General features: G+C 41.3%; 1 protein-coding gene across 6 annotated transcripts in view; it reads left to right on the forward strand.

Annotated features, from left to right (window-relative positions):
* Positions 1-26,624, forward strand: part of NYAP2 (neuronal tyrosine-phosphorylated phosphoinositide-3-kinase adaptor 2) — a 154,216-nt gene that overhangs the window by 75,443 nt on the left and 52,149 nt on the right. For all 6 annotated transcript variants that reach the window (XM_064720731.1, XM_064720734.1, XM_064720733.1 and 3 more), the window contains 2 exons: positions 5,310-5,608; positions 25,415-26,512. In XM_064720731.1, the coding sequence (XP_064576801.1) occupies positions 5,310-5,608; positions 25,415-26,512 (1,397 nt within the window). The remainder of the gene's footprint in view (positions 1-5,309; positions 5,609-25,414; positions 26,513-26,624) is intronic.

Consider the following 26,624-nt stretch of genomic DNA (forward strand, 5'->3'; position numbering starts at 1 on the left):
TACCCTCTGGATCTTGATTTGAGAACATGGTGAGTCGTTTGAGTATTTCAGAAAAGTAATGCAGAAAAAAAAAAAGTGTATGTTCTTGGGGAATAAGAAGGGGGAACTCTGAAGTGTTATAAAAAAATAGAGATAAATGTGTGTAATTTGCATGTTTAATTTTTGTGATAAAAATGCTATAGATTTGTGCAAAACCATACCTACAGTGTAGTTCCTGAATCCATGATTGTGACCCTGTCCTTATTTCTTCAGTATTACATTTCATGGTTTGTTGAAATCATGTTTAGGGGGATAAAAATAGTATATCTTCTGTTGTTTTGGCATCCAACCTCTAATTTACAAATATAATTTATGCTAATCTTGAAAGTGCTTCTCAGATACAAAGTAAAATGTGTCATCCTTAGTATATATGTGCATAATTTATTCTGATGGGGAATAGACATTTCAAAGCCATTTCAGCCCTTCATATGCAGAACATTTGATATGAGCAGGGCATCTGGATGTTCTCTGCTGGAAGAGCAAGGAAATGGTTAAAACAGCAGTAGCTACTGTCTTAACCCAGAAAATATAAATACACCATGGAATAAACTGTTGTTTGCACAGTCAAGCCAGCTTGTACAAGATCCTTGAGTTAGGTATTTTTATTCCTTTTGTTTTGCTGATGATTAGTCATTTCTGCAGAAAATTCTTCCTATGTTATCAGTTAATTTTTTAGCGACTTCTGTCTCTGACTCAGATGGCTTCCCTGGTGGATTAGAAGCATGTCAGGGGGGATTAGCTCAGCGTGGGCTTGCAGCTCCCCACAGGGAAGGAGCCTGGCCATCCATGTGCTTCACTTGCCCTGGAACTCCCAGCTCTCCCCATTCCACAGAGGAGCCTGCAGAGACTCCCAGCTCAGGTTCTGCCAGCAAATGAACCAGTGTCTGTGGTCAATCTTCTTCAAGTACAAGAGGAGAAGCAGCTGCTCTTGAAATGGTTTTTCTTGGCTACCTGGAATTCCAACACTTAGAAGGATGGTGACCTTCTGTGGTCCCTGACTGGAATGCATCACAGCAAAGAAATTAAAATACCTTCAAAGATGACACATACCCAGCAGAGCAAATCCCCCTTCTTCCTGCTTTGGAGGTCAAATCTCATAATCAGGTGTAGCTCCCTTTTTGAACTTGTGCCAAAAAAGCAGAAAATCCAATGTAAAGCAGCACAGGAAGAAAAAAGGAAACCATGCAAAGATGAGGAGAACTATGAAATGGTTCTTAGTGCCTGAGGGATGAAAATAATCCAGTATAAATTTAAACTGATAGGAGAATTTTTGCATGAAAACCAAGAACAAGGATTGATAGATAGCTAGGAAGAAAATCCATCTCCAGGGTATTCTGACTTTATGGTCTCAGTCCAAGATTTCTACTCCTTACAGCTGCACTGAGGAATTTAATAATTTAATTCTATCTTGTTTATAGTTAAATAGTGACACCAAGTAAAATAAAAGTTTTCATATAACTATTAATTTTTTTTCCAGGAATTAATTCTGTTTCTATCTGGACCAAGTAATGAAACAGCACAGCAAATTAAAATTGTTCTTTGCAATATTAAATAGGAACAATGCAAACTAAAAATGCCACACTGATTGATGCAGACAGCCTCTGGATCTTATTGTTTGCCATATATTTTTCATCAATGTGATGAAAATTTATTTGCCATAGTTTTCTAACTTAACAACTTGAAAAAATGTTCAGAGTCAGCAGGAACATTATGACTCATGGCAAAGCAAGGTGGACGTGACCTTTCCCATGCTGTTTACATTTAGACTGCTTTCTATGTTCATTTCTAATGTTTAGTCTTTCTCTGTAACTTTCACTCTTGTGATATGTAGTGAAATTAATAATATAAAAGACTTTCTCCTCTGTAGTTCTTCAAAGATGTTATTCCATTATTCTCTGCTCGAGTTACATCAGTACTCCAGTATCTGCCCAGGCAGAGCACCAGAAGTGAGCTCTGAAGTGTGCAGCCCTGCCATGACCACAGCCTATGTGCCAGCAGACTGACACTGCTGCAGGATCAGCCAGGCCATTGTGGTTTGATGCTAGCCCAGTTCTGACCTCTTGCATTTTTTACAGTTATTTAATGCTGTAAATAATTCTTTGTCAGAGAAGCATTTGATCCTGGCCAAGTTCAAATTTAAACTTCACAGAAGAATAATCCAAGTCTGCATTTCCATATATATTAATAAACTATGTAATACTGGCAGCAACTCACATAATACAGTTTTGAAATGAGATAGAACTTATTATCAGTACAACGAGGAGCACAGAGAACTGTCAGAAATAATGGAGTGAGACCTACACAGTTCCTTTCTCTCTCACTGTCTTTGTAGTCACTGCTGCACAGCAAGTTATGTGTAAATCTTTGTCAGCTTGTTGTGCTGAAGTGGGACACATGCTAGCCCCAGCCAATTCCTGTGGCTGTGAGCAGGAGGAGTGTATAAATAAATCCTTTCATTCTGTCTGGGTTCATGATGTAACAACAGCAAGACTGTGCATTGCACAAGTCTAAATGGACCTTCAGGATGCGGCTACCTGAGGGCAGGGGATGCTACATTTGAAATCTGACATCCTGCTTTTGATTTTGCGCTCTTGATGTGAGTCTGGAGTTCTTCCTTTCTCTTTACCCACAGGAGATTTTGGTCTGCATTGCTGAGGTGTGAACTTGGCATCCCACTGTGTGTTGTGCTGGTGTGAACTGGTCAGAGCCAGCTGGAAAACATCCAGCTGCCCTATCCTGGGAATTGCTACCAGTGTAGGGACCAAACCTAAGTCTGTTGTGATCCTGGTTAATGACCAGGGCCCAGGACCACAGATTGGAGGGCAATCTTCTTCAGTTTTTGGCTTACAGAGCTTCACCAGCAGCTGAGTGTTGGCTCCTGCATTCAAATACAAATGAATACTCCTTTGAAAGTGGCTGAAAACAGGAAAATGGTGCTGTGCTGGTTTTCCCTGGTAGCTGAGCAGAGGATGTAGGAAAGCAAGACCAGATCTACTCCAGCTGTGATGCTGCACAGCAGCAAGTTCTGTTCCCATCTGTACCCACAACCTCTCTCTCACCTGGCTCTAGGCTCTTTGCTCTGGAGAAAGTGTAGGAAGCAGGTGAGGGTTTCATCTATGTTGAAATTAAGTAAAGAAAGAAAAATTAAGGTGGGGGGAAGGATTTGATTTAATTATTTAATGATACAATGCATTTAGACACCAGGAGTACATTTTGTAAGTTTTAATTTCTGAAATACAAGATGCAGCAGTTTGGCAAAAAAACACCCCCACACTTCATATAAATGCAGTTCTGTGTATTCTTAGGAAAAGGGTGAAATATATCACCTTAGAGGGATTTGTGCAAGTCCACCCAGCTTGGCATAAGAACCTGGTTTTTGTGGATGCTTCAAACACCTTCTCACAGCAGTGAAGTAAATGTAGTAATTAAATAATGTAAACTGTTAAGAATTGTAATATTGGAGACATGGCAAACTGAAATTTTCTTTGCTAAACATGATTATCCAATAGATTTAAGGAAGGAAGCAGACTCCCCACCTGCATTCTTCATCATGTTTGGATAGTAATCTTCTTTAAATAATATGACAGGTTCTTTCTGTAGGCCAGTGTCAGAGGATTATATTATTTTCAGAACAATTTATGAAAGATTAGTGGAGGCATAGTTAATCATTCGAACTAACTACAGGTTTTTTAGAATATTCAAATGAATGAGTTCTACCTCTTGATCTTTCTGGCTGCAAATCCCTTCAGAATTGATGCCAATTAGGATTTAGTAACAACTTGGCTATGAGCATGGACCAGTGTGTGCATATGTGTGGCAGGCATGTGTGCACACATTTACGTTTGTGGGTAGGTGTCAGTGTCCCTGGAAAGTGGCACATGGTCAGTTAGACCTATTCTGTTGTTAACCAGTTTTGAAAGTGGAGAGGAAATGGGATAAAAATGCAGGGAGAATACTAAGCAACAAAGGTTCTGCTTTATCAGGTACAAATATTATATATATATATTTAAGCTGTATATATGCAGACTTGCTCATTGCCAGTCTGATGCCTTTAGGATAATTAGATACAGCTTGTGTTTCACCTACAGTGAAGATGGGGTGGAAATGAGGTGGCCTTGCTTACTCTTCACACTTCTGAGAAATGTTCTTCTCTTTTAAAAAAGGAAATGTGTACCAGCACCAAATAAACTTCACCAGACCAAGGCAAGATCAAGTAAGAAACTTTCAGAGAAGGATTTACCCAGATTAGAGCTCTACTCTGTGTGAAGGGGAAACAGGAGCTAATTAGAGCTCTCTGATGCTTCACAGTTCCTGTGCTGACATTTCTGTGTGCCCACAGTGGTACCATTTCAAACCTCCTTGCAAACAGGCCCACATTGACCTGTGTGTGTTGCTGAGTTTCTTTGCATAGTCACTGACTTGCCTGAATTGAAATGTGCTGTTGGTTTGCAGTATAAACACCAGTAAGAGCTGTTTTTCAGAACTGATAAGCATGAGTGGAACAAGAATAATATCAAGTTCTCAGTCATACCACCCTCAGAAAAATGCAGTGATTGGTATGGTAGCACTTGTTTCAACTTAACTTTCCTTCTTCTTTACCTGTGTTTCTAAATGGCTGGAGGTTATTTTCTTCCTGGTGTTCCACCTGGTGTCCATGGCCTTTTCAGCTCCCAAACTTGTAATTTACTAGTCTGAAGCTGCTTGTGTTGCTGATTTATGTGGATTTGATGTAATTTTGAGTTTCCTATAGACAAGTAATTTTTAGAATATTTCTTCTCTACCATTCTTTAGTCTCAAGGGAAAAGATTGATTGGATGCCATGAGCCTTGTTTCCCAAGCTACATGAGCATCTGTAGTCAAAGATGTGTCAGAGGGTGTGGATCAATACCCCCTGTTGTATTTCTAAAGTGTTATTCTTTGCCCTACTCACAGTCTCCTGTTTTCCTGAAAACTCAGTTCTGACTTTCAATGTTTGAAATTTGTTCTGTAGAAAATTTCTAGTTAGAATACTATGAAACCTGACAAAAGCTTGTCTTGATTTCTTTTTGTAAAATTCTGAGGGCTTAGCAGTGTATCTATATCTCAGTTGTTGGCAGCTTGTACTGAAAAATAGACTTTTCTAGTAGTCATTTTCTTTCCAGAGAAGAGCATTTCTTGTTTTCAAATTCAAAAACATGGTCTGCTTGTCACAGGCAGAACTGAGACCCTGGTTCCAGATATGGTTCAGGAAAAGAAGGACCTTTTGCTTATATTTGTATTTTCTCTTACAGCATAGGTGGAGAAGTAGCAAGAGGAAATGAAGGCAGCTACGTGGGGAAACATTTCCGCATGGGATTTATGACAATGCCTGCTCCTCAGGACAGACTGCCACACCCCTGCTCCAGTGGCTTCACTGTCAGATCCCAGTCTCTTCATTCAGTTGGAGGAACTGATGATGAAAGCAGCAGCTCTCGAAAGCAGCCGCCTCCAAAACCGAAACGAGACCCCAACACCAAACTGAGCACCTCGTCTGAAACTGTCAACACTGGAACAACAAGCAAAAGTGGGAAACTACCAGACAGGACTGAAGGTAACCCTGAAATTCTTTGAGAAAAAGGGGGTTGATGAGCCAGTTTTAAGATTATCCTCTTGCATTTAAGAATTAGCTGTATGTTTCTCTATTTGTGTAACAGTGTCAACACAGGTATCCTAGACCACTCATGTCTAAATGTTGGACCAACTATCCAACTGTTCTTGATAGTTTTGCCTTTGACATTTATCACAGAACTGCACCACTTACATGGTCTGGATGTATACTGGAGAATGAGTTGAATTTATTCCAAATGAAGGGGGAGGAGATTGTTGTCAGCTAGAATGTTAGGCCAATGTTATCTGCCCACCAGCCAAGGACAACTGACCATACAATTAGCATGGTGCAAACCACAGCTCTGGAAAGGGCTCTTGTCAACAAAGGAGTGAAGAACAGAAATTAATAAAAAGAATACTTCATGGCCCTGAAACTCCTCAGCAAGGAAATATCATCCAACAGTAAAAATTTTAGCCAGGATGATATTAAGGATAGCCCAAAGCTTCTGTTTGTGTCCGAGTCTACATTTTCTCTTCCCATTCCTCCCAGTTACATTTCAGCCAGAGAATTAACAAATAGTTTTAGTAAACACATTGCTTCCTTACTCTGCACTGCTAAAGATGAGCTAACACTGTAGGGGTCATCTCCTTCCTTTATTCCATGCTGTAAATACATTCTGTGCAGCAGTAGGACCAGCTGTACTCTCTCCTAGAGAGATCAGGATGACTCTGCTTCACAGTGTGAACTGTAGGAAGGAACCCATAAGAACAAATGGTTTTGATCAGTGCTGGTGTCTCCCACTGCTGTGTTACATATCAGTTTGACATCTGATGCAGCACATTGTCCTCCTAGTGTGTATCCCTTTGCTTGGTGCTGTGGCCAGAAATACTTGTTAGCTACATTCTTGCTATGACTCTCTTTGAGCAAATCTGGTTTTAAAAAGTTGTCACTGATAACAAAGATGCCCATGAATGTGTAAATCATGGTGGCACATATGTCTATGATTGTGAAGTTGAACACAAGTGCTGGGCACAGCTGTGGATTTATTTATGGTCTTGGTAGTTATTGTGCTTATGACATTTTTCATGACTTCCATATCTTGTCTTATTCAGCAACCATGACATCAACTCCATGCAGACTAACATGACAAATGCAAGCATTAAGTGACTGTCCTTAACAAAAGCAGTTTTCCACAATTTTACTGGACCAAAGCCTACACAGAAACCATTTAACTTTGATATTTAAATTTTCTTATCAGAAAGTCTTTCAAATTTTAGTTTACTATCAAAAGAGGCAAAAACTTGGTCTGATATGCTCTGAGGTGAAAGGCAGGAGCTCTTACATTACACTAAACCTCTTTTTAAAAATACAACATTTTAAAGTATTTTTATAATTCTTCAATATGTCTCTTAGGACTCTTTTTCCCTGAATCTGTCCAACCAGAATCATCAAGACTAGATGAAGTTTGTTTTGCAGACAGGGTAGTAGGAAAGGGTTTAATGTATTTTAATTTGTATAATGACTCTTCCTGCAAGTGTGAATTGAGTCACACAGTACATGGCGCTGTTCAGAACAGCTGACCTCAGCACCATCTCAAGGATGGTTAGGAATGGAGTCTGTTTTACATCCATATCCCAGCCCTTTTCCTCATTTGCTGAGAACCAAGAGAACTTGACAGATTTGAAGTAGCAATAATAACAGTGATAATTGAAATACATCCAAGTATTTTGCCAGCCTCACAGCAGTCATGGCAGACCCCTTATACAGCTTTTGTCCTCACAGAACTAGATTTTCTTCAGCATTATTGTCATTCTGGAAGGTTCTGACAATTTTGTTTCCTTTCCCTCATCATCATCTGCCATCTGAAATTTGAATCGAAGAAAGGAATATGTAGTCATGTCCCTTCTGACAGATTTCAACGTTCAAACTTGGTTGACATTTCTGTTTCCAAAGACACTTTTCCTCCTCCACTCTGTGCAGGTTGAGCTTGATATATCCCATCACACGAGTTATGAGTGACATGTGTGGTGCTGCAGCCTTGTTCACTCTGGTTCCTCTGCATGACAACGGTGCCATACCAGAGTCCAAGGATTGCAGAGCACCTTGATTCTCACTATTGTCATCAAGAGCTGAATATTCATAGCAAATCTCTGGAAAAAACTGATGAATGAGTAATACTCCATCACCAGCATAAAAGATAATACCTAAATGTTACTTTTCAGTGTGAATAAATGCCTTCATGGAACATTAAGAATATCTCTGATGTTTAATTTATGACATGTATTATGCTCATTCTGCTGCTTTGCAAGAGCAGCAATGGGCACTTTCAGGCTAAAATGAAGAAGTTCCTGGAGGTTTTCAACTGACAGAACCCTTTAATCTTGGTTTTGTGCATTCAGAATGCCTGCCCTGCTTCTATGTCTACTATATATACACATCAAAGTGTTTAATACATAGAAATATCAGATTGTAGGTGTTTTGGTTTGGATTGGGTTTTTTATAAGGGAGCAGTCAAATTTTAGCACAGATATATTCAAGGGTGGTACAATATGGTGTTCAGATGAACAGAACTGGATTTCTAAGATGTTTTACTCTCACTAGGAGAGGCTTTGTTATCAGCTGTGCACTCCAAGGTAACATTTTTTGATGAATTTTCACAGTAATCTGGCTAACATAGGAATGTTTATATAAAATCTATGGTCATACATTGATTAGAACCTCTAAAGAGGAGCAGAACAGATGGAAGCCAAAGTTCATTACCTGCAGTATTGATTGATACAAACATTAGACAAGCTTTGTCACTGAATATGAAATGATTATTGTTGCCCAAAAATAAATTCCTAGCAAATTTAGTATATGAAATTTTGCTCAGAGAATCCTGTGAAACCCTGATTCTAGTAGTCTTGTTTTTTGTAGGTCATTACTTATGTTTTTACCTATGTAACAATTCTCATTCTAGTAGCAAACTTTGAATTTGAGATTTTGTAAGTCTGCCTCTTCCCAATTTCAGGTGAGAAATTCTGTAGGATACAGTATTCATGTTTTCTTTTGGATGTCTTTGAAAGCTCAGGTCCAAGAACAGGCAGGTTTAACTTTCAGTCACCGTTGTCTATATTGTACCCAAATATTTGTATATGCATGTGTCTCACACATTTGCATGTACTTGTGGTATTGACAGGCTAAATGACTAGAGCCTTTTCCAGGAACTATGGGAGATAATGATGAAAACCCCTCTTGTTTCTCCATAAACTACCATGGAATCTCTACAAAGGATTAGTCAAAATTGTTCTCAGCCTAAATTTTTATGGCTGTGCAGAATAATTCAGACTATAATGTCAATTGTCTGACCTGGCGGCTACTCCTGAAAAGGAATTTGCTACATTTTCTAGACAACCAGGGACAGCCTCATCACTCATTTTTATTAAACATGTTTACTTTTTGCTTTTTGATAGTGATCCTCTTTGTACAAACAAAAGCAGTAACTGATAGTAACTTTGATACTCTTTTTGATCATGGTGAAATCAAATATTGAATATTATCCCACGGTAATATCTGCCATGACATCAGATTGGTTTGAATATGTCTGACTTCACTGCAGAAGGGGCAGAATAACTTTGGTCATGAGCTTGAAGGACCTTTTCCTCCTGAGCACAAATAGCAGCAGTAACACCCCCACTGGTTCTGTGCACTTCTCCTGTAAGGGCTCTGGCTCCCATATTTGTGGGAGTGTGAGAATCTTCCCTGAAGTCGCAGTGACACACATTGGCCCCGTCTTGTGCAGCAGCACTGGGTTTGTTTTGTTCATCCCAGCCTACCTTGGCTCTGCCTGGAAGAGCCCTCTCCAGCCTGAGGGCATCCTTCTTTTTGACTTTAGCTGTGTTGCTGTGTTTCCACACTTTATATCCTCTCTTGTGCTTTAATATTCCATTTTTCACTCTTTAGGCTGCCTCTCATATGCACCCACTGAACGCCTTCCACCCAATGCATTTCTCTTCTGTGACAGATTTCTAAAAAGTGTTTTTTAAAAATGTGGGTTGTCTTTTCTTCAGGGTTTTCAAACTCTGGTAGGAACAGCAAACAAATGGAGCTGTGCCCCATGCATCACACATTGGAAGTGAGAAGTTAACTGAAAAGGGTAATTTAAAATAACATTTCAGCATAGAAGGCATATCTAATCTTCATCCTGAAAGGCTCTTTATTGCAGAAATACAGGAGTATAATTAATTGATTTGTTTTCAGTGCCCAGTCTCACAGAAAAAGGAAGTAATAAAGCAGTATAATTGGCTGATGTAACCAGCCTCAAGAAGGGTTTTTGATATGATCACTGCATGTCTACAGGAAAGGTTTACAGATCTGCTGCAGTGCAAATAAAAATGAAAAGATATAAGTAAACTGCATTTTGAAAGTTCATTTTTTGTTATTAAATTCTGCTTAGTCATATGGAGTACTACATTATATAAAAATACACATGAAATACATAATTTGATTATGAAATTTAATTTATGTCTGCATAATACATGTGTAATGAGAAAGCAGGCTCTATATACTTGCATGTACATCCAAACATGCACACAGATACCTGTTAAAACTCAGAATAACATTTTCACAATGCTATTCATGGTTGTAATTCTGCTGCTGCTGCTAGAGCAAAGGAAAATTTACCACTGATGTGAGAAAATGCTTGCAGGAGACCCACCTCTTGAACCCACTCAATTTGTTTAGTGTTTTCCTTCCAAATGTCTTGGGAAAGAAGATATCCTCCTTGCTGCTGCCTTCTAAGCCCTTGCAGTGAGCTCAGCAATTTCTAAGGTGGGCAGCTTGTAAGGAAAATTTTTCTCAGGAGCAAAGCAATTACAGTAACTGTAACTGGGCTTGCAGTCCAGTTGGTCTCTCTCATAAATCCAGTTTTCTGTCAGCTAGACTGGTGGCTCTTCATTGTAAATTTGAACTTTTGCTGCTCTCATTAAGCAGAGTTTGGGTTAAAGGGATTTAGCACTTTTGCTGGTTTTACATAGAGCTGGTTTCCTTTTATTTCCTACCTTAGTGAATAATGTATTTAACCTGAACTTGGAAATAGTGTCCTCTGTGGTAACCATGATATGTCACTCCTTATAGCCAGATCTTATTCCCAGATCTTTTCATCCATGCCTACCAAAGGAAGAAATGTCTTTAATGAGCCCTATTCAGGCCTAACCAGTCTAAAGGGACTGACAGGTGGGTTCTGGTGGGTTGACCTGTGGGCAGTTTAAGATGCTCCTGCTGACACAGCACAGTGCAGTGTTTTAGGGACGTGGTTTTGAGGAGTGAGTGCTGCTGCACCCTGTGACAGGAGCTGTGACAGAGGAGTGAGCAGGCAGGCCTGGGGAGCAGCATCCTGCAGTGCAGCCTGTCAGAGCCCTGTGCAGGGAGCACCAGATTTGTGCCATGGCTCCTACCATCAGCTTCCTCACAGCCTGGGCCACTTGTCACTGTGGCTGCAGTGCTGGGATGTGGTCTGGGAGCAGGAAGGGCAGCATGGCAGAGCAGCACAAGGGTGTGCTGCCTCCTGAACTCCAGCTCCAGGGCATTCTCCCTGGGCAGGGGCTCCTCAGCCAGGTGCTGTCTGAGCTGCAGTAGGTCTTTGTGCTGAGAGGCCTCAGTGCTTGCATACTGTGCACTGTCTCAATTCCTCTTTCCTACAGCCTGCACAATTTGAGCACAGTTTTCCCTGTGGGAAGCTGCAGCTTGGTTCACATTAGCTATATAGGTATAACGTGAGCTGCTGTTGAGCAGCCATGTGTAGAGCAAGGTGTTTTCCTTCGCATACCTTAATCTGATTCTTGATGTCAGTGCTGTCTTACCCATAATTGTTTGTATGCTGCACTGTATCTCTTGCAGCCTGTGAGGCTTGAGAGAGCTTAACTTCAATCTGTGAACACTGGGAGAAGGGCTAGCACTGATGAAGGGGAAAGTCAAGGGCAGAAAAGTCAGAAATCACAGGCCTTGTTGTCAGTAGAGTGAGGTGGAGTTGGCTTTCAGCTGCCATGCCTGACTCCAGAGAAGTGTGTACCCTGTGTTTCTAGCTGGCATGGGGATGAGTATGGTGTCTTGAGCAGTGTTAGAGCCATGCAGCCCCTAATGGAACCCTGGCATGTCTTTCCCTTTGCTCTGCCCTGCCCCTCCCAGCCTCCTTGCTGCCCCAGGGATTGGAAGGGTGGAGTGCAGCACTGGCCTGACTGTGTTGGGATTCTGCCCAGGAGCTTTTTCCCACTGACCTGCATTCAAGCAGGTAGAACATGGCAAAGATTTTATTCTGTTCTCTAGTATTTAATAGCTTAGAGACTTTCAAAGGCTTTGCTTTTTGGGTGGTGGTGGTGGGAATAGTTTTTCAGTGCTTTGGGATTGGGTTTGCTCTGCTTTTGCTGAGACTTCAGTTTGCCCCTCCCTGCAGCAAGTCAGTTTTCAGATTGCAGTTTCCAGAGCTGCTTTACCTCCCTGCATCACCTTCAGCCCTTCATCTTTCCAGGTCTGTTTCCTCATCCCTCAGAGAAGCAAGGGCAAGGGGAAAGAAGGGAATGAACATAGCAGATCTCATAGCTGTTATAATAGCTTTCTGTGCAGAGCAATGAACACAATGTGATTTTGGGAGGGATTTATAAACAAGTTTTGAAGCCACAGAGGGAATATGTTCTTACCCTCAAGGCACATATGCAGGCTCATTAATGTTAATGGAAGCTGCAAGCATTGAACAGAAAATAGACCAGGCAGTGGTAAAAGACACAAAGCTCTGTTACCCACTTGGGAATCACACAGTGCCCAGGACTTGGCAGCTGGTACTTTAGCTCTGTTCTGCTAGTCTAGCCTGTGTACTTAGTGATGTTTTTTTAATTCTTCTTAATTTAACAAAGTTGCTTTATGTATTCCTCCTTGCTCTTTTCACAATAGGATGTTGCTCATTTGCTGAGACTCTGCACCAGAGTTAAAAAATCCCAAAATGAAGTGTGCAGCTCCCCTGCAGTACAGCCATTGCTCTGCTCTCAAGAGTGATGGAAGCTCTGATGTTCTTGATAATGGAAAAGCCTTAATAATGTGAGTTCAGGGAGTGTTGTGCTGATTTACCAGATTAACTGCAAATGCAGTCAGTCCAGGAGGAGCTGCCGGCCCTCAGCTGAGGCCAGCAAGCTCTGCTAAACATTTGTGATTCCTGCTGTGAGCATGTGGGCTTTTCTGCACTCTCAGTGCAGAGCCCCAGTGCTCCAGGGCTCCGGGGAGTTTATAAGCCTGGTCACAAGCCCAGGTCCAAACTGCTGGTGAATTCAAATCATTCTGCCCTGAAATGAACTGGACCACCTCAGACCTAAGAGCAGTGCTGGGCATAATGCAGGCATAGTGTATGGGAGATTTTCTTAGGCTGCTCTCCTCTGACTGTACAGGTCACTGTAGCCCCTGGACATGCCAACAAGGCAAGGAAATGTGAGCCACTCATTCATGCAGTTATCTGGGTCTAGGACAGAGTATTAGCGTGGGTTTCACATCATATGAAAGTCAGTGGGCTGTTTTTAGAGCCAACCCACTCCTGGAAGTACTTCACATGTGCTCTTTGAGGTGTCCAAATCAATAATCTCTGACAGGAGGAGCAGACTGAAGGGGGAGTCTCTGAAGAAAGCTAAAGTGTGGGTGGTCTTGTTCACTGCATGGTTAATTTGCAGCCTCAATAGACAGACCCTATGTAACTGTAAGGTTAAAATATCGATAAACCTATTCATTGTCAGCAGGTCACTGTAAGTCATCATATTTGTAACTTTATTTCATTTTTTGTTTTGTTTATACCTCAGGGGACCATAATACTGAAATATTATGAGCTGAAATACTATGAAATACTAGATTCTTGCATTATTTTGCTTCACTGAATGGCTCTGAAGTCAAGGCCAGGAGAGGAGGAGAAATCCAGGTTAATTCTCTTGCCTTGTTTTGACAGCACATCACAAATTGTTAAGTAAAATGAAATGCCTCTGAAACTGCAAAAATAACAATCTGAGAATACTCCTACTACACTTCTGTTTTGCATAGTGGTTTTGGCATGTTTTCTGTTAAAGGCATTGTGGACAAATAAGTAAGGGTTTGAGGGATCAGATTGAAATCCTAAAGCCCCTGTTTACTCTCAGAGCTGGTCTGTGGTAATAGATGTGTCCAGCAAAATTAATTTGGAACTAAAGACAAAAGCCACAAAACAGCTGCACTTTTTATTATACAACAAGTACATTGGATTTCCACCTCTGTATTACCTTATTTTTTAAACTGGTGCCCTAATTCTCTTCTCACTTTAACAACCAAATGAGACAAATCCTTATGGAGTGAAGCATGACTGAGCTCTTAAAACATTTTGAGCCCCCTGCACTCACATTTGCTTTACTGGGAATGCACAGTGCTTACAGAATCACATCCCAAGAGATTAAAGTCTAGCTCCAGGTGAGATCCTGTCATGGCCAGCCTCTGTTCCATTGGTGCTTTCTTTCTAATGACTGTTTGAATATAGTAGTCCTGATTGGTGCACTGCTTTGCTGCTTTCATCCTTTCCACTTGGCTTAATGCTGGATGACATCAGGCAACATATGCCTGACATGCTGCAAGTGTGTTTGGCACGTCGTGCTTGTCCGTCTGTCTGTCCGTGTGTGAACGCTGCTGTGCTGGGGTAATGTGCATGGCCCTGACAGCTCCACAGAGCACAGCTCCCTCCTTGCACTGCCATCAGCTTGCCTGGAGGTCACAGTGTACCAGCCTGGGCTTCTCACAGATGCAGAAGGGATGCACACATAATTTTAGTGCTGATTTTAGTGGCTGTAACTTTAAACTGCTGGCGTGTCAAACAAGAAGTGCATATCCCAAAGTCTGAGATGGTTTGTAGCTGGCTGCTAGTTCAGGGTGGGGAAAGGCTTAGAAGCAGGCAGTAAAAAGCTGCAGCATGGTGTACTTGACATCAGCAAGAGCTTAATATCCATTTCCAGTGCAGTGGTATAATATTTGCCATGGCTCCTATAATTTCTCTGAGATGTTCATAAAGAGTACTCTACCTTCAAATTCACTACCCTCCTGCATATAATGATTGAAGACTTATAGCTCCCCTTATTCTTAGTGGTAAAACCAATGCTACAAGTACAGGACTCTCAGAGTATACACATGCCTGGAACGCCAGCAGTATTGCCTTTGGGTTGTTGGCCCTACTAGTGCCTTGTTGGGATTAAGGAGACTTCTGGCATTCTCCCCTTCATGCATGACTGCAAATGGAGCTCTCTCCTATTTCCTCTGGGTAGAATACCAAAGGATGGACTGGCTATAAACCTTGCCTTAGAATCATGGAGGTGGTGCCAGAAGTCTCAGTTTCAATAGGGTTAGGATTTTGTTTAAAACAATGCAAGTCTCTTAACATTTGAATTTTGGTGAATAGGATGGTAAGCAATCTTTTGATTAAAAAAAAAAAATCCACAACCACAAAAGCAAAGATACCAAAGTATGCCAAGCAGAAACTTGAAGCTAAAGGACTAGTGTGGATGAAAAAGCTTGATAATATGTCTAGCCTACTTATTTTCTTAATTATGAGTGTTTGCAAGCAAAGGCATGAAAACTCAAAATGTTCTATGATTCTGAATTTATTTTCTGTTAAAGGTGAAATAATTTATACTGGTGGTGTGGCCAAATATCTGCAGTGACTCATTGCCATATGATCCCAGTTCTGCAAATGCATGCTTGCATGTCAGTAAGTGTTAAGCCAAATGGAGACTTCTGTAAAACAATACTAAGCATTGTCTCCCAGGGGTGTAAGTGGAGGAGCAGCCACTGGCTCACATGACCTTGAGCATTTCACTTGTCCCTCTGTGTCACAGATTCCTTCCTTGTAACAAAGGAAGTAAAGATAAAACTTTTGTTTAGAGAGGTAATTTGCAATCAGTTTATGGTAAGAATGTTTGTTCTCACATTGAAAGCTTGAGCTGATGGGACACTGCTTTTGTGAGCAGCACTGTAGAAAGAAGACTTTGAGTGAAGGGAATATGTGAAAAACACTGTCCTTGCTAATGTGGAATTCCACACACCTGGCAGGGTTTAGTTTGTGAACTCAGGACAGTCACTGTGGAAGGCAAGAGTCCAAGCAGCCACTCAGTGTAGGAACTTCTCCAGTTCCCTTTCCCAGCCTCCTGCAGGTATCACTGATGCTGCAGAGTGTGAATAAGGATGGCAAAAATCTGAGCTGCCTTTATGGTGCAGCTCAGAAATGCTGAATGCCAGGGGTTTACAGAACAGGCAGTCCCAGGAGATGGTGTGTAACAACCCCCACAGAGCTCAGGCTGTTCTGAACTGTGCTCTGCCATAGACTGTGCCTTGGTGGTGGGGGTGAATTCCTGCAAAGAGCTTCACTTCTGATAAACAACACAATGAAACAGGCTGTGAACACTAGGTTATAGCAGTAATTTCTGCTTTCCCCTTCCTTTTTCTGCTCCATCTTTGTCTTTTTATCCTCCATCTTGGCTTCTCAGCTGGAACAATGAGGTCAAGCCTGACATTTGAAACAGGAGATGCTTCTCCTAAAGCTTGTTTGGAACTGCTCAAAACTCTGTCAGAATGGCACTGTCCACTGCAGTCATACCGGCTGAATTTATGGGGATTAGGCCCAGCTGCTTGACCCTTGTAGATCAACACTATTACAGGCTCTACTAGTTTCACTACACTATTTTCAAATAAATGCAGGATGGAATGATAGATGCCAGTCACACAGAGAAGCCTTGAATGTGAGGCAGCTGATAACATGTGGCCTGTCTGTAATTTTGTCAACATTTTATTTAGAGCTGAGGAGAGAGGAGTCACCCCTATGGAGATGAAAGTAAAATTAATAGCTGGGAGGCATTTTTCCTCAAGCAGATTACAGTGGGTATTTCATACCACTCAGCCTCTGACCATAGTGCTGTTGCTGTTACATTTCCAGGCACTGCTGCCTGCCTGTGAGCTGCTCAGTGTTCTTCCACTTCAGCTGTCATCATATTCACCCAAAAATGTTCAGTGACAACTTACAGGAACTGCTTCTGCAGGGTCACCTTGTGGCCTTTTGATAAAGGAAAGAGTGCCCCTTTCACTGACCTCTTGTTCATTGTGGCTCATTTGCTTTCTGCTGCTCCTGCTGTGGTGACTCATCTGGCCCTGGCCATCAACCTTGTGCTTTGTTTTGAGATGTGAGCTCAGTGGTGGCAGAAGGACCTGCCGGATGTGTCAGTCAGTGCAGCTTTGTACAAGTGCCTCAAGGAAAGAACTGTGCAGAGACCACTGGACTTCTGGGGGACAGGGGGTTGCTGAAATCTGCTGGTTCCTTGTCCCTGGTGCTGGAGCCAAGGAAGCACAGGAGCCTCTGTGGGGCTGCTGTGCCTGTGGAATAGTTGGACACAGCACATCTCATGTTGAAGTCCCCAAGAGCCCAGTATTCTGTACAATACCACCTTGGTAGGCCTGCCAGTTTGATTTAATGGACTGCAATTATTTTAGAAGCTTGGCAAACAGATTGTTACTTATATAAGCAAATAATGCATTTGACCTACTTATGTTAGCTGTAAATAGAAGATAGGCATTGCTGTGGATCTGAAAAATGAGGAGTCTCATATCTCTGGATAAATTATTCAAGTCATTGCATATAGTAATTGCTAGACTTCTGGTCTGGTTGTTTGTGAACCAAAACAACAAATCAAGTGAGCAAATAAGGCTATTTTTCTAGATAAATAGAGTAGGCGAGTAAAACTTCCTGTTTCATTTAGCATTTATCTAAATCTAGCTTGATTTTCTTTTTTACCATTTTTTCATTAAATAATGTTGGAGTCCACTATTGGGGTGTGTGTCCTGGTTTTAGAAATCCCCCAGAGCCGGGAAGTTTTGCAGAGATTTGTTTCATTCAGTGTCTCAGTGAGCACTTGGTCATTGAGCCTGTGTGCAGTTACCTTCTCCAAGAAGTTCATGGAAGTTCAGCAAATTATTTCCTACATTGTTGCCCTCAGCTGTCACAGGCAGCAATGGATAGCAGTGTTGTTCCTGGGAAGCTGCAATCAGCCTGGGGTCTGCCTCTGTTACCAGGAGCACCAACAGATAATGCCACAGAGGCTTCAGTGCCTTTGGGCTGCAGCGAGTAGGAGGAAGCAGCTCAGCCCTCAAAGGGTCACTGCTGTTGTGGTGTCCTCTACACACCAAGCTCATGTGATGCAGGTGGCTAAGGCATGTCCTGATGGGACTTAGCTCTTCACACACCACCAGAAACTTCCCTTTATGGACAGAGGAGAGATCTTTTCTTTCTAAGGCAAACAGAAGTGCTGCTGTACTTGAGCCATCCCCTGGCTCAGCCTGTAGAAGCTCAGAGCATCACCATCTTTGGTGTGGTAGTCAGGGAATCTGATAATTAGGGAATAAGATAATTAAGGATACAGGGCAGCTGCAGACAGGGAGAAGGGGCAGCTAGTGCAGGGAGACAGCTCCATGAGAACTTTACCACAACAAAAATGCTGATTTGGGGGCTGGGGAAGGCTGGTGTCACCCATTGTTCTCTGTGTGAAGTGCAGTCAGTTTGTGGGGAGTTATAAGAATAGAGCAGTAGCAGTTAATTCACAGTAAACCAGCAAACTCTTCAGGTTTCATTTTCACAATGACAGTCATGACTCCATAAATAGTGCTATAAACTTAGAAGGGCTTTACTGATGTTTCTGCTCTGTGGCTGTTTTACTGTCTTGCTGTACTCTGCTGTGAACATGCTTAACCCTTCAGTACTTCAGCTCTGTACAGGCTCCTGCATGAGAGACACCAACAAACAGGCACATAGACTTTGTAAATTAGTCTGCATGCATGATTCACTAGTTCTGTTTCCACATTCTTCACTAATGATGCTTGTGATAGAGAAATTTCAATACCAATTGCCTTTCTCTAGAATTCCTCCAGACTATATAGAGTTACAGAAATTTTTATTGTCACTGTAACACTGGTTGCAAAACCTGTTTTGCATATTGCAGAGTTCAGAATGAACCAGAACTTCGAAAATACTCATTGCATGTGTGGGCAGCGTGAGGATCTTTCCCCAGTAATCCTCCCACCTCTCTGTCCTCAGAGCCTCTTCTGGAACTTCTATAACTTAAACCCATGCATTGCCAGAGATCTGGCCCTTTCTGTCTGGTCATATTAGTTGAAGAATATTTTTCTGGATAGGTACCCAGAGAGTCACCCAAAAGAAGTTACTGTGAGATTTTCATTTGCCTCCACTTGCACTCAGCACATCAGTTTTCCTGTAAAAGGAGGATGATTCAAATTGACTATTCTTTCCTTAATCATCCAAAGTCTTAGTTTTTCTGCCTTACCAGGCCTGTGCCATCTGACAATAGCTTTCAGCCTCAGTGAATAGTACAGAACAGCTTGATTGCAAATAATTTGTCATTATTTCCCAAATACCAGTTTCTTTTTTTCTTTGCCTATTCAATGTCATCTGGAAAAATAGAGGACATCAATTACTTATTCTTTCAAAAGACAAGATTCTGAAATTCAAAATATAGGAGAGCAGAAATCTGGGCATTCAGGAGGAGACATTCACTTTGTAATTTTTCATAAGTTTTTGGAGACCTTTGCACTCTAGGAAAGGCTAATTGGCCAGGTGGAGATAAAGAGAAGTGAGAGCTGTGAAGGGGAAAACCAGTCTGCTCTGGAATGTGGCAATTTAGGTAGGGAATCTCTGCACCATGCTGACACTACAAAGGTTTTGGCATATCCTGGCACGTCTGGGTCTGCCCCATCTGTCCTGATGCTGCAGAGCAAAGGACCAGCAGACCCTGCTGTGCTGGGAGGAGCTCTGGCAGCAAGGACTGGTGCCCTGGGCTGGCTTTTGTGAGCCCCAGGAAGGTATGGCAGCCTGGGCATGGGCACAGTCTGTGGTGCTGGGGCTGGTCAGTTCTGTGGCCCTGAGCTGTCCCTGAGAGCAGAATGACAGGCACCAAGGCTGGAGACAGCTGCAAGAGGGATTGCAGTGCTGGAGCAATGCAGAACTGGCTTTAGCTGCAGGCCCTGATTCTGCTCTCTTTTGTACTGATGTTTAATTCTGGACTATCACTCCCAGAACCTCAGGCTCTCCACCACTTTCAATTAGAGCAGAAATCAATACTTTTAAAAGCCAAAAGAAGTTGCAGCCAAAATAAAGGGACCTGAATACTTTTGAGGAAATGTCCTTAATCATAGCCTTGAGACATGCAAGTAGCACATCAGCATTATTTTATGACACTGACTTTTAGTCCTTCCATTTTCAGTATAGTTTTGTCCTCTTTAAATGCCCAAATAATTTCCAGTAAGAGCTAATAAATTCAGGAGGGGGAAGAAATAGGTGCTGTTTGAAACCATTGTGCTGAAACCACCTATTGTCTGTTTGAATTAATCAGATGGTTCTTTTATTCCTCCCATGTGCTTCCCTTCTTTTAGAGCATCTTTTAGGAAAAGAGGAGGTAACCTGCAGGGAAGGGCCTTGTGTCCATGAGGACAATGCTATTTTGAGAACCAGATTTTTTTCTTGAGAGAAATGCATTCTCTGATGTTACTTCAAACTGTTGATGATGTTTCAATAATCACTTGCTAAGATGCATCTTTCTGTGTATATTTTATGGCTGTTCACAGTGTAGGAATATTTGCCTTCAAATATTTCTTGGAGAAGAAAAGATGCATGTTCATCACTGCATGTCTCCAATAACTACATTAAATTTTTTTGCTTTCTACTGTTGTTTTCCAATGATAGGAATTGTTGTGCAAGTTTTGATATAAACAAATAAATTAAAATAAAAACCTTGTGTAAAATACCTTAGAACCTAACATAAGAGAAGTATAAGAAGGCAGAAGAGAAATATTGAAAGGTGGCATTAGGAGGTAAAATGATAGGTGAAAATAGATGATTTAAACTTAGGTCTCCTGAGTGTCAATCTTTTGCGCAGTTCAGACAACTGTGTCTTTTAAAAATTTGTTTCACTAAGACTATTAAAACTTCATCTACAGAGATAATGAAACCTAACTCAGTAGAAGCACTTTTAGAAGCACATAATCTCTTATGGAAATTGAAAGGGAACATTTTTCCTGTTTGTGGTTTTATTCTGTTTGTTACAGTGAACAGAAAAAATCACTGGAGTGGTCTGTGGAATGCAAAAGCTGGAAAATACACAAAAGACAATATAAAATGACAAATTTTAATTTTTAGATGTTTTCACTCATTCCTTATGCAGTGAGCAAATAATAAACAACAATCTAACAACATATTTTCATATTTCAGTGTCTCCTTAAAGAATAAAAATATACTTCAGAAGGATAAGAGAATCATTCTGTATTTCTAAAATTAACTATGAAAGGGAGATTATCCATGTATGTCTAAAAGTTATGCATAACCTTTGCACTACAAATATCTCATTTCAAAAATGTCATGTTCTCCTTATACAGTAGGGCTTCCATGAGGCTATTTTAAGCACTGTGCTTCTTGCTTCCAGATGAGACCTGGAGTTACCAGAGCTGCATCTCATTTCCCTTAAAGCTTGTTGGAACCAGATAGCTGCTTGGATAGTGCCCTACTGAGCACACAGAGTTCCTGCTCAAGCAGCAGGATTGTTTGCAAGGGTTGTTGTGCCTCCAGGTTATCAGCTGTGGTATTTTGGGTGGCTCTGATGCAAACAAGGAGGTGCTGGCACAGCATTCAGAGCTCCCAGGGCAGCTCCAGTGGGGACAGAGGCCCATGGAGCAGGTGCTGAGCATCATTCCCTGAGCACATCCCCTGTGCTCAACCTCCCCACAGGCCTGCTCTCTTGTGCTTGTGTGTCTGTAATAGAAGCACTCACAAGAGGTTTGTGGTGCCCTCTGAGATGGATGTTTGAGGAAAGCTGCACCTGGTGGGGAAAGAAACAATTCTCACTTTGATTTCTTCCACTTGGCTTTGGATCAGGACTCGAGTATGATGCATACAAGTGGCAGAGTCACAATACAAGTTACAGGCAACAGTTTCATCAAGGACATAGTAATTCATGTTGGAAAGCACTTAATTACTCCATGTTTAGAGCAGACAACATGGCAGCATGGATATCACCAACATGCCAGCATGGTTCACTTTTCATAGAAGTTTATGTTCCCAGCAGGCACCGAATGCTTCTTCTGCCTGATAAATGTCAAGTACTTTAAGCAACCCTGCCTGTTCTTATCTGGAGATTGCCAAATCATTTCCTTTCATTGGGTTTGGGATCCTGCCAGGGCTTCTCCATTCATGCACATCTATCCCTGCCAAATGTTGGTAACACCGGAAACTCCTGCTCCTTTCATTGGCTTTGCACAGCTTTGTTTAGCTGCAGGATTCCTGCTACTTTTCTCTCCTATTCTGGGCTGGAGCAGTAGTTCATGGTTCATATTCCATTTATGGGTGTGCTATAGAGTTCAGCCCTTGCCAGGGAGCTGTGTTTCAGAGTAGAAACTGTTGTTAAATAAATTTAAGTGTCTTGCACCACAGACTTCTTAAAGATAATTCAGTTTGCCTCCTGAATGTCCTCCTGCACCTGAGGGAGTTCCTAGTGGGTTTGAACAGTTCCTCTGTTCCTAGTAATGATAAAAAACCTTTCTTTGTTATTAAGTCTATCCATTTACCTGTGTACTTTCTCTAGTGAGTCTTATAGCAACAGATGTTCATGCTCTGAGGACCATATAGGAGGTAACTTTTAAGGTTTCTAAAATGTTTAAACAATTTAGTTTAAAATTTTAGTTTGAAAAGCCCAATTGGTCATGAAGGGGAAAAGATCTCAGTAACACACGCTGGAAATAGATGGTTAGGTAAAAATCTAGAGCAGAGGAAAAATGCTTTAAATAGCAAATGGAAAGTAAATCACCTTGTCATGTTTTACCCTGTCTCATACAGCAGAACTGGGTCATTTGACCTTTTTGTTGATAATGTCACCAATATATTCTAGGCTAGTGCTACATATCATGCAATGGCAGATGAGGCTCTATGTGTCATTGTGGTACTTAATTTCAACCCATGCAAAAATACAAGACTGGATGGCAGAATGTCAATTGTTTTTCCTTGACATTTCTCATTTCCTCATTTGTAATGTAATAACCTGTGGATGTTGTATATAGGAACTCCAACAGCCAAGGACAGGTTTAGACAGTGTAGTAGAACCTCTTCAGCTGGATAAAAATTGTGAAAATTGAGTGAGGGAAGAGGAGAATACTTTTTTCTAGCAATTTAAAACCACAGTACTTTTGACCACTTTTGACAGGTTTTAGAAAAAATATCAGTTAGCCTTGAATGACCACAGCACAAGAGTAACTCAGCTTTTGATTATTTTGTGATCATTAACATCCATCCTGATAAAGACATCAAAGAGTGGGGTTGTGGCTGTATGACAGAGCCATTCTCAGCATGGCACCTGTGGCACAGAAGATGTAAAAGGCAGCACTGGGAACAGGGATCTGAGGAAGCAGAGGAGCAGGAAATGTTCCTTTCTCAGGTACCCGTTAGTGATGGCAGTGTGATGCACAGGGAACTGAAGACTGTTAGAAGCCTGTGTTTACAAAACACAGAATTTTCAAATGTAGCTGAAGTAGAGTTTGGGTCATGTACGACATGTTCACAAATGATAAGGCAGTTTGTGCCAGTTTCATTGGCTGTCTCTTCATTTTAATGACAGCAATCTGAATAAGATTGCTTTTGACAGAGTTGTAAATCAGATTAGCAGAGGCTGGAGAGAGGACTGAGATCAAGTTTATGCTAGTAGAATATATAAAAACATAATATACAAATAAGACACTAAACAGAAATGAAATAGTGATTTAGCTGGAAGCAGGTAAGAAAAATCTGCCAGTATTGTCAAATACATCACAAGTAATATTTTCTGCAAAGCCCAAATGATTCTGGTAGCCTACATCTTATTCCCAAAAGTCTAGCCTAATACATTCAAGAAAATTAATTTGGGTTAATTAAAAAGACAAATTTAAAATGCATTAGGATATATCCACATGGTGAAAAACTATCAAGCTACCAAACACTCTTATCTGTGGTAGCTTTTGCATGTCCCTAGCCTGCTGCAAAGTGGATCACATTAATTGGAACCATCATGAAAGTATAATATGATTTTTTGAGTCTTTTTTGTTCCTTTTAGTTCTGGCAAGATTTCATTTCTTTTTTGCTTTGTTGTACCTTAGTTATGTGTTAAGCTAAAACAAATGCTACTAACAAAGAGTAGTCTCATTACTTTGTACATGTACACATTCACAGCTCCTTATTCCTGAACAAAACTTGTTCATCATCTGCCTTTACTGCTACACCTTGTGGGAATTGAACAGAAGTTATTTAGCAGATCAAAGCATGAGTTTGACAAAGTGATAACACTGTTTGAATCCTCCTCTGATAGTGACCAAACCACATTAGTAAGGTGCTTTAATGCAGGTGCTTTAATCCAGCTCTGAGCCAGCATCCTGCAGACTCAAAATTCTGTCTTTGAGCTGGCAGAGCATTGCCTCACTGCTGGCTTTAGGAATGTGTTCATGGCTGTTTCAAAAGGAGAGGTTTCAACTCTGTGAGTGCTGCCTGCCTGGGTTAGCATCGACATTTGCTGGCTTTTTGCTGATGGGTCAGCAGAAGGTGTCTGGAGATTTCTCTGAGCATTGAATTCAAACAGGCAGATATGCAGTAGTGAATTACAAGGAGCAGCAAAATTTGGAAAGGCAGGAAAGCTGCCATTCTAACCTGGCCACTAGTTTAGGTCTCTGTGTGTGTTTGTTTGAACTGGGGAACTTAGCAGTGAGGTATCAATTGCCTTCTAGAAACATAAGCTAGGTTTAGTGTATGTGATAAATTTGTTTCTGAACAAGTTTGTTGAGTCTGCTTAAGATAAAAGCCGACTTCACTTAAACATTTAATGAGGCTTTTTATTAACCCTAACATTTAATGAGATGTTTTATTAGCTCTTTATGCAAAGTGAACAAAATGCAGTTTGTATGAGTTTTCTTATTGTTTAATTCATAAAGGATAATTTCCAAGAAACCCTTGACCTCTCATTTCAAATGAATTTCATCACAATGTTTTGATTTATAATTTCAAAGACAAGGTTTTTCTGTAAGTAACCAGTGTAGAAAGGATCCAAATCTGTGAGATACTTTGTTATTCCTTGACTTCACAGAAATCTCATGAAGAGATTGATGACATTCTAACATAATAGAGTCCAGATAAATCACTAGAATTATCCCAAAAGCAGATTTTAGTTTGTGTATGAGTATTTTGCTTGTGTGTTAGTACTGAGACAATTGTGGTGCTTTATGCAAGAAGTTACTATGAATAAAAAGGTCTTGATTCATCACTTTGTCACTGCAGAGTTACCTCACTGTCATTCCAGTATGACTGTCCAGGACCTTAAGTGTTCTCTCGGAGTCAAAAGGAGTTCACTTTGATATTTAGTGTTATATTGTTCTCAACTCTTTGGGTCTTTAAAATCCCACAGTGATATTTGAAAAGAAGAATATTTAAAAATGGAAAGTCCCCTGTCCCAAAGAGTTTGGGAAAGAACAGATGTCTCGGAGGAAGGGAAGTGCTCACTAGTTACTTAATCCTGGAGTGTCAAAGCATTCTGGGGGAAGTCTAGGAGTGTTTTGAATTGAGTGTTATTTTTATAGTGTTCTATTGATGTAATACCAGAGATAACCAGCAATAAGCTGGTCCCACGAAAATCCATTCCAGAATTATGGCTCTGTAACAGAGACCCTATGGTTGATAAGGTGTGTTACAGCTTCTGATGAGTTTGTGTTCTTTTCTGTTTTCAGTGTCAGCCAAACCAAGACCTCACAGTGATGAGTATACAAAGAAGATTCCACCTCCTAAGCCGAAACGAAATCCAAACACTCAGCTAAGCACATCTTTTGATGAAACATATATCAAAAAGCATGGCCCTATGAAGGCAACCCTCACTAGGGATGCCTCGCTCTCGCAGGTCAGCAGTCCTGCTCCAGACACAGAGGAAGAGGAGCCTGTTTATATTGAAATGGTTGGGAATATTCTCAGAGACTTCAAAAAAGATGAGGATGACCAAAGCGAAGCTGTCTATGAGGAGATGAAATACCCTATATTTGATGATGTAGGCCAAGACTCAAAATGTCAATGTGAATATGACCATCACACTTGTTCTTCTCAGTGTGCTACTCCCACAGTGCCTGACCTCGATTTCTCCAAGTCTCCAGTGCCATCTACTCCCAAGGGCTTGCTTTGTGACATACCCCCGCCATTTCCAAACCTGCTCTCTCACAGACCTCCACTGCTGGTGTTCCCACCAGCGCCAGTGCAGTGTTCCCCGAATTCTGACGAGTCTCCTCTAACTCCACTAGAGGTCACAAAGCTTCCCGTCCTAGAAAATGTGTCTTACATCAAACAGCAAGCTGGAGCTTCTCCATCTTCACTGCCACCTCACACACCAGGCCATCAAAAACTGGAGAAAGACCAGACAGTATCTCATGGAACTAGCACCCCTGGGCACACCTCCTCACCTCCTCATCCTTCTACCTTATACAGAACGCAGTCTCCACATGGTTATCCTAAAAGTCACTCTGCCTCACCTTCTCCTGTCAGTATGGGTAGGTCTCTTACCCCCTTAAGCCTCAAAAGACCTCCACCTTATGACTCTGTACATTCAGGAAGTCTCTCAAGAAGCTCTCCATCAGTGCCTCATTCTACAGCCAGAAACACATTGCAAGAAGGAGGGAAGATGGTGAGTGTGTCAGTCAGCACCTACGGGTCATCATCTCAGAGCAGCTCCCGCTCTCGGACACCCACCAGTCCTCTGGAGGAGCTAACCAGCCTCTTCACCTCAGGAAGAAGTCTCCTGAGGAAATCCTCCAGTGGCAGAAGATCTAAGGAACCTGCAGAAAGTAAGTCCTTGATGTCATTTTTGCTCATCTTAGTGTAATAATATCTGCTACTCTATTTTTCTAAATCAAATTCTCGCAAAAATTAAATAACTCAGAATTCTGAATTCCTTAT

Source organism: Zonotrichia leucophrys, chromosome 9 (assembly GCF_028769735.1).
Source record: "Zonotrichia leucophrys gambelii isolate GWCS_2022_RI chromosome 9, RI_Zleu_2.0, whole genome shotgun sequence".
NCBI lineage: Eukaryota > Metazoa > Chordata > Aves > Passeriformes > Passerellidae > Zonotrichia > Zonotrichia leucophrys.